At 42.7% G+C, this 15,614-nt stretch overlaps 1 protein-coding gene across 2 annotated transcripts in view; it reads left to right on the forward strand.

Annotated features, from left to right (window-relative positions):
* The first annotated feature begins 1,082 nt into the window (after positions 1-1,082).
* Positions 1,083-15,614, forward strand: part of PANK2 (pantothenate kinase 2) — a 32,191-nt gene continuing 17,659 nt past the window's right edge. For both annotated transcript variants that reach the window (XM_007073271.2, XM_042980848.1), the window contains exon 1: positions 1,083-1,437. In XM_007073271.2, coding sequence (XP_007073333.2) covers positions 1,170-1,437 — 268 coding nt within the window. In that variant the 5' untranslated portion in view covers positions 1,083-1,169. The remainder of the gene's footprint in view (positions 1,438-15,614) is intronic.

The following is a 15,614-nucleotide window of genomic DNA, read 5'->3' on the forward strand; positions in this document are numbered from 1 at the left end:
TCTATCACCCAAGGGACATTACAGTGTCCCGGGAGAGGCACTTAGGAATAATTAGTAAGAAAAACTAATAGTCCTGTTAAACTTGACGGACTGAGGGAGTGCCTTGAGGGTACAGAGCAAGGTGGGGTCATTCCAGGCTTGGATAATCTTTGGAGAAGGGATGGGTGGCAGGGCCTTAGATAGGTGTGAATGGTCAGTATCTCAGGGCTGGAGGTGACTGTGGTCTCGCCCCCCAAAAGGGAATAAGATGATTAACGCTCGCGCGCGCGCACACACACACCCCTTACAACCCAGGTTCCAAGGCAGCCACCAAATCCTTCTATGTCCCCCTAGTGCACCGCACGGAAAGGAATCCACACTGTCCTTCAAAACGCAAACCCTACTCCCCGGCTCCCACACCCCCTCCTTCAGCACTGAAGGGTGGCGTAGGATTTATAACCCACCTCTTTCTTCCAGTTGCCATGGAGACCAGCCCCAGACCTTTCTTTCCTTCTGGTACCGGGTACGTTTCTCCAACGCAGGCGGAATGGAGGGGGCTTAGCCCAACCACGCCAGTGGCAGTGCTGGGGGAGAGGGTAAAAAAGAGCGCGGAGGGGCTGGTGGTCTCGACGGCAGTGGCGGAACCAGGCCAAGGGACAAAGGCTAAATCAGCCGCGGTTCAAGCCCTTCGGTCTGCCAAAGACTAGCGGCCAGACGCCGGGGGGCACACTGCTGGGCTGGCGGAGGGCGCGGGCAGGGGGAGAGGGATGCAGCAGCGAGGCGGGACTCAGGGGCAGGGCCCCCCTGACCTGTCCGCCAGTGCGGGCGGGTGAGCCAGCCCCTCCACCCACACGTCCATTGGGCGGCGCCGCCATCACTCTCCCCTCGGCAACACCGCCTTCTTCGCGGCTAAGCTTCGATCCCCTCCCCCGCCACTCTCCGCCCCGCCCCGTCCTGGGAGCCTTTCATTGGACGGACGCGCAGTCGATCCGCCTCGAGTGAGGGAGGCGATTGGACGCGAGGCCTTCGGGCCGCCCCCACCCTATTTGGATTGGCTTGCTGCGCGTTGGCGCAACGGAAGAGGCGGACGGTGGAGGGGGCGCCTCTGCTTGGGCTGGACTGCCGCGGAGGAGGCGACGAGGGTTTCGGCGCTGGGGGGCTGGCTTGGGCGGCAGCGGCGGCTGCTGCGGATGGGAGCGGGCCGGCTCGGCGTGCCCATGGAGCGCCACGGCAGAGCGGCCGACACCTCCGCCTCGGCGGGGGAGCCGGCGCCCGAAGGGCCTGATGGGCGGCGGCGGGAGCTGCTGCGGCGCCGGGCGAGTAGCGCGTCGGAGCCCCCAGTCGGGTCCTCTGCCTCGGCTTCGGTAGAGGGCATTAGGCGAAACCGGCCCGGCTCCTACAGCGGCGCTCCCTCGGCCTCCCGCCAGCGCGTGGAAAGCCTCAGGAAGAAGCGGCAGCGTAAGTGCCCGGGGGGTCGTCCTCGCGGCTCGCCCTGCCCCCTTCCGACGCGGCCGCCGTTTTTCCCGCGCGCTCGTGTGGGGACAGTGCCCCCTCACGGTGGTCCTAGGTTGGTGCATGGGCTGACTCCCGGCTGGAGGCCTCAGGTCCAAGTTTGGGGCATTAGGGTCCGGCCCCCGCCCAGACCTCGGGCGCAGTGGTCCGCCCTTGACGGTGGTGGAAGTGGAGCGTCTTTACTCAGGACCCTTTCTTCCTCTCCTTAGCTCCTTGGGCATTCTTTGCCCGAGAGTCACATGATTTTATCGTCGAGAAGGCTTCTTTTGACTCATTTCCACCTCCTCCTTTCCCCCTAAATCCTTTGAATCCCCCGTGTCTGTTTTCCGTGGGTCCCAAAGAGCGGTGTCCAAGACGTTAAATCCCTTTAATCTGGAGATTTCGGCCTTCCTAAAAATGGTTAACTAGCCCTTGAGTTGCTGCAGGCCTAAAACTGGATTCCGTGTTCTGTGCACTTAAGCTTTGGCTGCTTTTCTTCCCGTGAGAATTCGGGTCAACTCTCACCCAGATATCTCTGTTTTCTTTGCATCTATTTGCTGATACTCACGATTCAGGTCTGTAGCATTCTGGGCATTAAGGCTTTTTATTTTGCGGGAATCTCGCCTTGGCAGTTGCACATGCTCTTTCTGGAGAATCGGTTTCTCCATTTTCTTATCAGGCTTCTTTTCCTGCGTTGTGTTCTAGTCCATACATTTTCACCCCTTTAAAGGTCTTCAGTTAGCATCCTCAGTCTAGTAGCTATTGCTACTGTTGAAAGTATCCACTGTCTTAATACTCTAATATAAGCTTTATCATTTAGTGACGTTTTACATATGGTTAGATTTTTGTCTTGTTGCCAAATTCCTCTTTCAGGAAATCAGTCTGTTTTAAATGCAGGTTATGAGAGTGAGGTCTTTATTGGATGGTCTTGTACCTCAGCCAGCCACCAGGTTGCTGTACTTTTACATGATTTGGATGATTAAATGTTAAATGTAGCCCTGTTTTGCTGTGAAAAATTTGGGAGTCTGAATTACTTTGTCTTTTCCTGTCTTGAAAGAAATTTGGAAAACAGATTAACTGCTCTCAATCGATACCATGTTTAGAACCAGTTACCTGGTTTGTGTTTTATTTGAGAAGCACCTGATTTTTTTTTTTTTAATTTTTTTTTTTTAAGTTTATTTATTTTTGAGACAGAGAGAGACAGAGCATGAACGGGGGAGGGTCAGAGAGAGAGGGAGACACAGAATCGGAAGCAGGCTCCAGGCTCTGAGCCATCAGCCCAGAGCCCGACGCGGGGCTCGAACTCACGGACCGCAAGATCGTGACCTGAGCCGAAGTCGGACGCTTAACCGACTGAGCCACCCAGGTGCCCCGAGAAGCACCTGATTTTTTTTTTTTTTTTAATTTTTTTTTTTTTTCAATGTTTTTTATTTATTTTTGGGACAGAGAGAGACAAAGCATGAACGGGGGAGGGGCAGAGAGAGAGGGAGACACAGAATCGGAAACAGGCTCCAGGCTCCGAGCCGACAGCCCAGAGCCTGACGCGGGGCTCGAACTCACGGACCGCAAGATCGTGACCTGGCTGAAGTCGGACGCTTAACCGACTGCGCCACCCAGGCGCCCCTAAGCACCTGATTTTTAAGCAATGCAAAACGTTAATGGTTTTGTACTACATCATCAGAGATGGTTGTAAATTTCAGAGATTCACAGCCCTCTAGCCAGCTGTCTTTTAGCCATTGACCATAAGAATTCTAAATAAGTACTTTTTTTTTATATTAAATATAATTTATTGTCACATTGGTTTCTGTACAACACCCAGGGCTCATCCCAACAGATGCCCTCCTCAATGCCCATCACCCACTTTCTAAATAAGGATTGTGTTTTGGGTGTTTGCGGAGGTCAGGCACTCTACTGAGAGCTTTAATAACTCATTAGTATTCATAACTTGTTTATTCCATTTTACAGATGAGAAAACGGGGGTACATTTGCCCCCTGTCAAATGACTTGTGAGTAGTGGGATAGAAATGTAAATTCAGGAAGTCCAGCTCCATACGTCCTCTCAACCACTGTGCTTTATTGAATTGTGTATATTCTATTAGCTGTTTCTTCATTGCTCTAAAGCTAAGCATAATCACTATCTTTTGTGTTCAAGACTTACTTGGGGTGAAAATTTCTAGCTACTGTGGAAGTACTTCCAAATTTTGAGCATAAAAATGACCTTGGGAGTTAAAAATGCAGATTCCTTGGGTCCAACTCCATCTTTTTGAATCAGAATCTGGGGAGGGTTCTAAGAAGCTGCATTTTAACAAATTCCTCATATCATTTAGATACAGCTGCTCAGAGACACCTGTGGAAAACTCTGGTTTAGATTGTATTGGGGGGTGGGGGTGGTATGTAAGGTGGTTTTGAGATGTCTTTTTATTTTTTTTTTTTGTTTTTAGAGAGAGTGCACCTGCAAGCAGGAGAGAGAATCTCAAGCAGGCTCCATGCTAAGACCGTGGAGATCATGAACTGAGCTGAAATCAAGAATTGGATGCTAGGGGCACCTGGGTGGTTCAATCGGTTAAATGTCTGATTTTGGCTCAGGTCATGATCTCATGGCCTGTGGGTTCGAGCCCGCGTGGAATGTGGTGCTAACAACTCCGAGCCTGGAGCGTGCTTCATATCCTGTGTCTTCCTCTCTCTCTGCATTTCTACCACTCTCTCTCTCTCTTTCAAAAATAAACAAACAAACAAAAAAAAACTAAAAAAAAAAAAAAAGAATTAGATGCTTAACCGACTGAGCCACCCAGGCGTCCCTGAGATATCTTTTAAGGAACCAAGACAGATATTCATGTCGGATTTATTTATTTATTTACATATTTATTTTTGTTTTTATGTCTGATGTTTGTCATGGTTGCCTTTATTGCTTTCTCTGATAAATCATGAAAAGCCATCTCTCAGGTAATGAGACCTGCCAAAAAGGTTATTTCTTTCTTCCATTTGTTTTTTCTGTTACTGTCCAGGGGTGCACCTGTTAGATGGAGAGGCAGCCTCTTGATTTCTGAACCCTCCAAGAATGGTTTCACCTCTGAGAGAATTCAGTAAAGACTAAATAAATCTCCGTATTTATTTTTGGTAAAGTTGGGTATAGGGTGGTGCCATCTTTCTTTGGAGGTTAGAGAGCTTCATTCTGATGTCCTTAAACTACTTGTCTAAAGGTAGGAGACTAGATGTCATTTGAAACTAGAAGGAGCTATTCAGTTTATCTTAGGAATTCTTGTGGGCCCTGGTCATAGTCATGTTCTGCCACACATGTTCCCCAGAACAGTGTAATTCTCAAACCTGTTCCCATCCCATTAGGGATGAGGCTAGGCATGTCTGTGTGTAAGAAGTTCTTTAAAAGTTTTAGATTAGGTAGAGTATGTCTCACAGGACAGAGAAATACCAAGTAAAGATTGATTTAAAGTGATGGAAACCAGGGGTGACTGGGCGGCTCAGTCAGTTAAGTGTCCGACTTCGGCTCAGGTCATGATCTCACGGTTTGTGGGTTTGAGCCCCGCGTCAGGCTCTGTGCTGACAGCTCGGAGCCTGGAGCCTGCTTCGGATTCTGTGTCTCCCTCTCTCTCTCTCTGCCCCTCTCCCGCTCCTGGTCTGTCTCTCAAAAATAAATAAACGTCAAAAAAAAAAAAAAAAGGAAACAAAGATGCTAATGATGGTAATGTACTGCTTGTGTTAGACACTGTGTCAAATATGTTAAAAACCTATCATTGAAGTCTCACAGTTACCCTATGTGGTAGGTATTTTTTATCTCTAGTTTCCAGAAGAGGAAACTGTCAGTGAAATTTTTCCTTTGTCCAAGGGCATGTAGTGAGTTAATAATGGATCTGTGTGATTAGGTGTCTGACTTTCAGACCCAGTGTTCTTGACTTTCCCTATTTTTGAGTAGGGGAAGGTACATGCAGCATAACCCAGAGCAGTGGTTCTTACATGGAATTACTTAGAAGCCTAAAAAAAAAAAAAACCAAAAACCCATTCAGGTCTGCAAACAAGTCTAAGAACATGCACCTGTTAATTTTTTTTAATGTTTATTTCTATTTGAGACAGAGCATGAGTGGGGGAGGGGCAGAGAGAAGGGGACAGAGGATCTGAAGCAGGCTCCATGCTGACAGCAGAGATCCCAGTGCGAAGCTCTAACTCACCGTGAGATCAAGACCTCAGCCGAAGTTGATTGCTTAACCAACTGAGCCACCCAGGCGCGCCCCCCTGCTTTTTTAATGCATCTGTTAATTTTTTAAAAAATTTTACTGAGGCATAATTACATACAGCAAAATGTATACTTTGACAAATGTATACAGGCATGTCACAAGAGAACATGCATTTTAATCAAGGGTCCCAGATGTGCAGCAGATGTGTTAGAGGTGTGGAACCTGGGATGGGAGTATCCCATGTGGCTGGTGGATGAGCTGGATTTTTGAAGGTGACTTCAAAGCATGAAGCATGTTGTAGCACTCCAGGGAGATCTTTGGGACACGTTGATTTTCGACTCCTGTTAGTCGTGGAATATCCTTAATTTCCATTGATCTAGAAAAAGCTTTTAGGGGTGCCTGGCTGGCTCAGTTGGTAGAACATGCGACTCTTGGGGTTGTGAGTTTGAGACCCACATTGGGTGTTGAGATTACTAAAAAAATAAACTTAAAACTCTTTAAAAAAAAAAAAAGTTTCTGTAGCTTGATAATGCCAGCCTAGCAAATGGTTGCTTTTCCTTGGCTTTTGGGGAGCATCAGTGTTGGCAGAAAGGAATTGGTGCTGGGGCCCTGGGAGACTGCCCCTTATTAGGTGCAGTGTTTCATCTTCAGTTAGGGAATTAGGGAAGACTGCCCATTAGGAGCTCAGTGAAAAGATTTCTGTTGCTTCGTAGCCTATGTTTGAGGTACAGAATGGGAGAGGATGCTTTTTAACCTTTTTATCAACTTTAAATCTAAATGAAATCAAAGTAAACATGGTCCTTCACTTTGGTTGTTCAAAGAATGTGAAGCATTAAGCAGGGCCTAAAAATAATCCAAAGTATGCAGCTGTGTAAAATGGTACAGTATGTTATTTTAGGGGCCATGTGTATTTAGGTAATATGATTGTTCAAACAGTGTTAGCATCCCTACCCTTTTTTATCTAGGGGGTACCATAAAGGAGAAGTGATGTATGCTATTAAAAATCTTTTGGGGCACCTGCGTGGCTCACTCACCCGACTCTTTTTTTTTTTTTTTTTTAAATTGTTTTTATTTATTTTTGAGAGAGAGAGAGAGACAGAGATAGAGTGTGAGTGGGGAAGGGGCAGAGAGAGATGGAGAGACAGAATGTGAAGCAGGCTCCAGGCTGTGAGCTGTCAGCACAGAGTCTAACGTGGGGCTCAAACCCACGAACTGTGAGATCATGGTCTGAGCTGAAGTTGGACGTTTAACCAACTGAGCCACCCAGAAGCCCCAATTGCCTGACTCTTGATTTCAGCTCAGGTCATGATCTCACGGTTTGGTTCGTGAGTTTGAGCCCTGCATTGGGCTCTGTACTCATAGTGCCCCTCTCTCGCTAGTGATCTCTTTCTTTCAAAAGAAATAAGTAAACTTAAAAAATCTTTTAGGGGCTCCTAGGTGGCTCAGTTGGTTAAGTGTCCAGCTTTGGTTCAGATCATGATCTCGTGGTTCCTGAGTTTGAGCCCCCCATCAGTGCAGAGCCTGCTTGGGATCCTCTGTCCCTCCCTCCCCCTCCCCTGCATGTGCGCAAATGATTTCTCTCTCTCTCTCCCTCTCCCTCTCTCCCTCTCTCCCTCTCTCCCTCTCTCCCTCTCTCCCTCTCTCCCTCTCTCCCTCTCTCCCTCTCTCCCTCTCCCCCTCTCCCCCTCTCCCCCTCTCCTCCCCCCCTCTCCCTCTCTCCCTCTCTCCCTCTCTCCCTCTCCCCCCCTCCCCCCCCTCTCCCTCTCTCCCTCCCTCTCCCTCTCCCCCCCTCTCCCCCCCTCCCTCCCTCTCTCTCCCTCCCTCCCTCCTTCTCTCCCTCCCTCCCTCCTTCTCTCCCTCCCTCCCCCCCTCCCCCCCCCTCTCAAAATACTAAAAAAAATCTTTTGCTTAAACACATGTTAAAAGGAGAGAAGGAACAAGACAATAGACTGTAGGCTGTTAGGACCTTATCAAGCAGAAAAGAATAGTTATTTTGGTCATTTAGAAGAACAGTGATGTTTCTTAGGCTTAAATTTATAACCTGGTGAATGTTTTTTCAGGTTCATACCTTGGGATATTTTTATCTTCAGGCACGGTTCTTAGTTTATTATGTTCTTTCTCAGTGTATGTCAGTGAGACTGACCAGCATGTGAAAACTTCTCTTGTAAATAACAGCTTAAAGTTTGCTTTCTAAAAGTGGAAGCCATCTTTAGTTTTCTAGTAGTTTATTAGGTTTTGTGGGTTTATATTTCCAAAATGTAGAATTTATTATTGAGTCTACTGGTTTGATAATATATATTATATAGGAATCTAGTCCCCAAGTTAAAACTATTTTGAGAATAATAGTTTTTATTTAATTAAAAAAAATTTTTTTTTACGTTTATTTTTGAGACAGAGACAGAGCATGAACGGGGGAGGGTCAGAGAGGGAGGGAGACACAGAATCTGAAACAGGCTCCAGGCTCTGAGCTGTCAGCACAGAGCCTGATGCAGGGCTCGAACTCACGGACTGCGAGATCATGACCTGAGCCGAAGTCGGACGCCCAACCGACTGAGCCACCCAGATGCCCCAAGAATATTTATTAAAGTAGGCCTTTTAATTGGTGCCAAAGATTGCTGCCTAGATCGGCCCAGAGATTTGGGTTTGCAATATCTTAACCACATCGGTCTGGTAAAGATGTGGTTCATAGTATTGGAAAACAGCACATTCTTATACACCATTTATTTCCCATTTGAAAGTCTTTCAGTTGTTGAGACCTATTATGAGACAGACGTGGTGCTACAGATGGTTTTACATAAATAACCTGTGAGGCAGAGTTTAAATTCTAAGTCAAGTGTAGATTGTCTAGACTGAGTGCCTTGGAGGCCTTAATACCAGGATATATGTGAAGGGTTGCAGACAGACTAAAATATCTGTGAAAATTAATGGAATAATTCAGTAATTGGAAGTGATGAATAAGTATTCTGTTGGTGAGATATGAAGACTGATGGTATAGCAGAAGTTCCTTTTCCCACCAGAAACAGTGTTTTGAACAAGGATTAGAAAGCTTATTCCAGTATTCATTCTGTTATAGTATATGAGGCAGTCTGCAGTCAGTGATGGGAATCTAATCCCTTTGGGCAGTTGAATGTTTTGAAATAACAATTATATGGCCTGGCATAATTCTGTCAGCCATTATCAGAGAACATGTGTCTAATGGACCTCCTGTGCTTCTCAGTGTTTCTCAGTTCTTGGGTATGTAAATCGTTTGATGAGTAGTACAGAGAAAAATCCAGAAACCGTTAAAGTCTGTAACAAGCATATGAACTGAGCTCTGCCCAAGACTCCTTATTTTTCTTTATATATTGTTGATCCTCCTAATTTTTTAAAGTATGTGATTTTTATTAAACTCCTAATTTTATTTTCTTATTAACTCAAGGGTGTGTGTTTTGTGCTCTTAGGTTTGTATAGACACTTGTTGAAAATGCTTGTGAAAGGATTTAGGAAATCTGGGTTTGAGTCCCTACCTCTGCCTTTTCTTGATTGTGACCTTGGACTCTTGTGCACTTCAGTTTCTTAATCTGTAAAGTGGGATGATTATAGTACTTGCCTTATATGATCGTTGCAAACATTAAATAAATTTATGCAGTCAAGTGCCTAATAGAGTGCTTGACTGTTAATAATCATTTAATACATAATAGCTATATGTTAATGTTTAAATTTTTTAATCTAAGGAAATGGGAGTAAAGCTTAAGCTTTACTCATTTTAAGCATTTAAGCATTTAAGCTTTAAGCATTATAAAATCTTCCATTGGTCTTAGGTTTGTCCAGACCTTCAGATTCCAGTCCTATTAAAAAAAAAAAAAATGTTTATTTATTTTGAGAGAGAGAGGGAGAGCAGGGGAGGGGCAGAGAGAGGGAGAGAGAGAATCCCAAGCAGGCGCTCCACGCTCCCAGCACAGAGCCTTATGCCGGGCTTGAACCCATGAACTGTGAGATCATGACCTAAGCTGAAATCAAGAATCTGACTCATAACCACTGAGCCACCCAGACTCCAAGATTCTAATCCTATTGATGTGATATGTTTGTTGGTGGAGTGCTGTGTCTGTGGTAATTACAGGTTGGTGGCCTCCTAAAGTTGATGGTTAAAAGAATGGCACAGGGTGCCTGGGTGGCTCAGTTGGTTAAGCCTACGGCTCTTGATTTTGGCTCAGATCATGATCTCACCGTTCATGAGCTCGAGTTGGGCTCTGCGCTGACAGTGCGGGGCTTGCTTGGAATTCTCTTTCTCTCTTTTCTTTCTCTGCCCCTCCCCTGCTTGCTTGCCTGAGCATATGCCCACTCTCGTTCTTGCTCTCTCTCAAAATACACATTTAAAAAAAAATGGCACTACAGGTCGGAAAATAGGAATCTAATCTCCTTGCTTCAATCCTATTTAGCACTATTGCTTTCTTGAGTGAAGAAACTTTTCTTATAGGTGCCAGGGACAGACTTTTCATGACCTGTGCCAGTTTGGGTCAGGCCTGTCATTGAGAATGGAATTTTTGTAGGTGTAAAAAAAATTCAGGACTGTCCCTGCCTGGGACTGAGGTGGAATGGCTTCTGGGGAGTCAGCCATAGTGTTCTCATTAGAATTGCATTGACATTGTTAGGTTAACTTGGAGAATTGACATTTTAATAATACTCAGTGTTTTGTCCTGGAACAGGAATCTTTCCACTGCTCTGATTTTCAGTACACTATTTTAATAATAGCTATTGTACATATTTAGTACTAAGATTTGTCTCTAAGTATTGTTGTTATTTTTTGGAATCTAACGTGAAAACCATCTTTTTGCATTCCTGAGAAGAATATCTGTTGACTGTGGTTAATTACTCTTACTGCACAACTGGACATTGTTTAGTAATTTAATGCATTTTGTTGTGAGAGGTTTCTTTTCTAGTTTATTTTTTTCCAGAGAGAATGTGGGGAGTGGGGGGGGGGGGAGAGAAAGAGAGAAAGAGAAAGAAAATCTTAAGCAGACTCCACACTCATTGCAGAGTCCAACATGGGGCTCAATCCCACGAACTGTGAGATCATGACCTGAGCCAAAATCAAGAGTGGGATGCTCAACTGACTGAGTCACCCAGGTGCCCCTCTTTTCTAGTTTTGATATGAGGTTAGAATGACTTAGGAATCTTTTTAGATTTTTCTGTAACCTAGAAGCTCTTAAAGGTTTGCCTGGAAACCATTAAGGCCTGGTGCTTTTTTGTTCTTGTTTGGTTGAAAGATCTTTCACATCTTTTTAAAATTTTTCAGTGCTTTTGATTTGTGTTTTTGATCTTATTTTGAGCCACTTTTTGTACTCTATTTTTTCTTGCTAATTTTCTGGTGTACATTTTAAACTTAATATGAAATTGTACACTCATGTAGTCTCTGGTTACATACTCTTATCTTTGATTTTTCTTTTTCTTTTTTTTTTTTAAAGAAAAGCTATATCTTCTTTCTTTTTCTTGGATATACTTACCAGAAATTTGTCTGTATTAATGGCTTTTTCAAAGCTTGATGTTATTGGTCAGCTCTCCTGTGGTGTTGTTCATGATGATCATGTTTTTCTAATTTCATTTACATCTCTTTAAAACATTTTTTTCTTTTTTTAATGTTTATTTCTGAGAGAGTGTGAGTGGGGAAGGGGCAGAGAGAGAGGGAGACATAGAATCTGAAGCAGGCTCTAGCCTCTGAGCTGTCAGCACAGAAGTTGGACATCCAACCAACTGAGCCACGCAGGCACCCCTACATCTTGCTTTTGTTCTTAATAATTCCTTTCTGCTTATTTTGGATCTAATTTATTCTTTTTCTAGCATTTCAAATTGTGTGAATTGTGTGTGACATTCCCCTTTTTATTCAGGTTTTCTTTTTTGCATCCATTTGATAAACTTTTAAGGCCAGAAATTTCCCTTCGGGTACCATGGAGGGTGTATCTTACTGATTTTGATACATAATGTTCTTATTGTCATTCATCCAAAAATAAATTTTGTTTTGGTTTCTCCTTTTATTTCAGAGTTAAAAGAAGTGGGTTTAAAAATTTTCAGGTGGAGAGATTTATTTCTTTGTGTTTGTTGGATTAATTCATAATGTTGAGTTATTGTGGAAAGTGAATGTGGTTTGTTTTTGTTCTTTGGAGTTTGAGGTTCTTTAAGCTTGTGCAGTTAATTTGTATGGTTTATAGGTATTTGAAAGGAAGGTGTATTTGTGTTTTTTTTTTGATAGGGTTATTTATGTTTCATAGATTGACCTTACTAGCTTTATATTCAAATCCTCTATACCTTTATTTTGTGTGTGTGTGTGTGTGTGTGTGTGTGTGTGTGTGTGTGAGAGAGTACAAATTTCTGATACCTGTGTCATTCTCACATTGTTGTGTAGATTTGTCAGTTTCTCCTTGTTTTTAATATTTTTGAAGCATTTGTTAGGATCACATCAGTTCTACTTCTTTTATGCTCATGATACAGTTTCTTTTTATTCCCTTTTAATCCTTTTTGTTTTGAATTTTATTTAGTCTGCTAGTATTGTACTTAATTTCTGTTAACATTTGCTTAATACGTGGAGTAGCATTATTCAGGAATTCATTTTGCTTACCCAGATTCAAGTATATATATATTTCAAGTCTGTTAAATAAATGGTGATTCTACCCACCAAATTGGTCAGTGAATGTATAATGGCAAGTGAGTGTAAGATGGGAGTTGTGAATCCTATTTCCTTGGTAGATAGCTGTTTGGAGGGGCACCTCTCATGTGAGCAAAGTAGTCCCTGTTAAGTGCGGTGCTGGTCTTGATACATAAGGTTTGACTTTAACTTATCATGGTTCCTAAATATGTCACCTGTTCTATCTGGTATATCAGTCTCCAGTGAGGTGCTTAAGATTTTGATTTGAGTATTTTTGACTGAATGCTGTTTTCATCTTAAAGCATCCAACTCTTTATGATAGGACTCTCTCTGTGTTTTGCCATATATTTACCTCAGTCTACTTGTATTATCTTAAATGTATATATAATATATAAGCATATAATCAAATTTCTTCTGTAGAAGGGTAATTTGACCTATTAGTGATTACTGATGTATTTGTGTTCATTCCTGTCTTTTTTTGTTTTGTGTTTGCCATATTTTTTTTTCTTTGTTTTTGAACTGATTTGTTTCCATAGTTGTTTGGAGGTCATATGTTCATTTTCTTTTCTTCTAGAGTTACCTGTACATTTTTGATGTATTTAAACTATCACTTTTTTCTCCTTATTTAGAATTAATCAGAATTTGTATCTTCTTTTCCCTATCAAGACAGAGCTACTGTTTGCTTCACTTGTCTCTCACTTCCCTTTTCAGCTTCCTATGTTGAAATCATATATTTTAGTTCCAGATTGCTGATTTTTCGGAAAGTCACATGTATTGTTTCCTTTGCTGATCATTGTTTCTTAAAGCTCATATTTGGATGCTTTTAAAATTATATTGGAAGGCATTTACTAATTATTTCAGAGAAGGTCCTTTTTTTTTTTTCTTTCTTTTCAGAGAAGGTCTTTGAGTAGTAAACATTGAGCTCTTTCATGTGTGAAAATTTCTTTTGCACTCCTCCTTGAAAGCTGATTTGGCTGGATATGTTTCAAAGTCTTTTTCCTTATAACTTTGAAGCTAGTGCTCCATTATCTTCTAGCATCTATGTCGCTGATGAAAAATCCATTTCCACCTTTATGTGATTTATGTATCTTTGTAGGAATATGCTTTTGTCTTTGGAAGTGTTTAGGATTTCTTGACATTTCAATAGAATGTGTCTAAGTCTGTCTGTCTGTTTGCCACTAATTGGTTCTGCTTGACACTTAGTGAACCTGATGATTTATGTCTTTTCCTCCTCTGCCTTCCCCAGGAAGTTTCTGGGACTAACAGAAGTTATGGTTCTGTATTTCTATATATATCTACTTTTCCTTCATACCTGAGAGGATTTGGGGAGAATTTCTTAGTTTTGTTTTCCATTTTTTTCTTTGCCTATTTTGCTGTTAAATACATCTTTTGAGCTTTATTTTGGAAATAGATTTTTTCCTTTTTCTTATTTTATAAAACTCTTTATTGAGGAACAATTTACATACAAGCAACTGCATCTATTTAAAGTGTATAGTTCCATGCATTTTGACAGATATATAGACACACCCATGGAGCTCTCCCTTCACCTCCAACAATCAAGATTTGGGTTACTACCAAATGTCTATCAACTGATGAAGGGATAAAGATGTGCCCCCCCCTTTCCCCCCCGCAATGGAATACTACTCCACAGTGAAAAGGAATGAAACCTTGCCATTTGCAACAATGTGGATGGAACTGGAGGACATTTTGCTAAGTGAAATAAGTCAGAGAAAGACAAATATCATGTTTTCACTCATTCGTGGAAGTTCAGAAACTTAACAGAAGGCCATGGGGGAAGGGAAAGAAAAAAATACATGAATAGTTACAAACAGAGGGAGGCAAACCATAAGAGACTTTTAAATACAGAGAACAAACTGAGGCTGGAAGGGTGTGGGGAGGCTGGGGGGTGGGGAAAATGGGTGATGGGCATTGAGGAGGACACTTGTTGGTATGAGCACTGGGTGTTGTATGTAAGTGATAAATCATGGGAATCTACTCCCGAAGCCAAGAGCACACCGTATACACTGTATGTTAGCTAACTAACTTGACAGTAAATTACATCTATATTTTAAAAAAAGGTTTGGGTTAATACAGAAAGTTTTCTTCTGCTCCTATAGTCCTTCCCTCCACTTCCTCCCCCAGCCTACAGTCTACTTCCTATCAAATGCAGAAATGATTGCTTTGCATTTCCTGGAGTTTCATATGCGTGGAATCATATAGCATGTAGCCTTTGTGTGAGGCTTCTTTTACTCAGCCTGTTTTTGAGACTGATCTCTGTCAAGTGTATACTAGTTTGTCCCCTTCCCTCTTTTTTTGGTTTCCAAAGCTTCACAACCCCCAACTAAGAAATTAACACTGATACAGTTCACAGACTTGACTTAGGCCTAACCAATTATACAAAAACTCTTTTGTGTGTACGTATTTAGTTCTGTATAATTTTATGTGTGGATTCGTGCAGTTACAACCACAGATGGCAATCATTTCTTAGTTTCTTCTTATTTTACCCCTGAGGATAATTATGATTCTTTTTAAGTCTACTGTTTGTTTCTGAAACTCTTTCTAAAGATGTTTAGTTTCTCGTTTTTGTGGTGTAGATATCCCTTTTGGTGATTCTAATTTGTGAAGTGATCATCTCTATTTTGAGGATTGCTTTTCTGTCAGTGGATGCAGTATCTCTTTACCAGTTTCTGAAGGTGGATTGTAGGGATGTATGTCCAGATACATGTCTCCTCATTTCTTCTGGGGTGATAGTAGCTACTTAGGTGGGTGCCATTCTGAGTCTTTGGCTGAAGTGCTTGTGTTTAATGAAGACTTTGCCTCTGGAGGGGTGGAGGTGTGGGGAGTGGTTCTCAGTAGAGGGAAGTGGTTGGTCTGTTCAGTTGCACCAGATGCATTCCCCACCAGATCACCCATGACCACCAGAGCCTGTCCCTGTTTCTCCATGGCAGCCACTCCTATGTACAGCTTGATGGAGCACCCGTGTACTCTCCCAGCCTTCATAGCTGCTCCCAATTTTTATTTTATTTATTTATTTATTTTAGAGAGAAATTGAGAGCTTGAGTGGGGGAGAGGGGCAGAGGGAAAGAGAGAGAGAATCTCAAGCAGGCTCCCTCCTCAGTGCAGACCCAAAGAGGGGCTTAATCCCTGGGATCATGAGTTGGATGCCCAGCTAACGAAGCCACCCAGGCACTGTTTGTTTATTCCCAGTTTTTTTTTTTTTTTTTTTTTTTTTTTTTTTTATAGCATTCTTCTTTTTAGGGTTCTGGACAGTTACTGCCCTTATCAACTTAGTTTTGCTGATCCTATCGTTTCTTGTTTCCCGGAATTATTTTGGAAAA

Source organism: Panthera tigris, chromosome A3, assembly GCF_018350195.1.
Source record: "Panthera tigris isolate Pti1 chromosome A3, P.tigris_Pti1_mat1.1, whole genome shotgun sequence".
In the NCBI taxonomy this organism is placed as follows: Eukaryota; Metazoa; Chordata; class Mammalia; order Carnivora; family Felidae; genus Panthera; species Panthera tigris.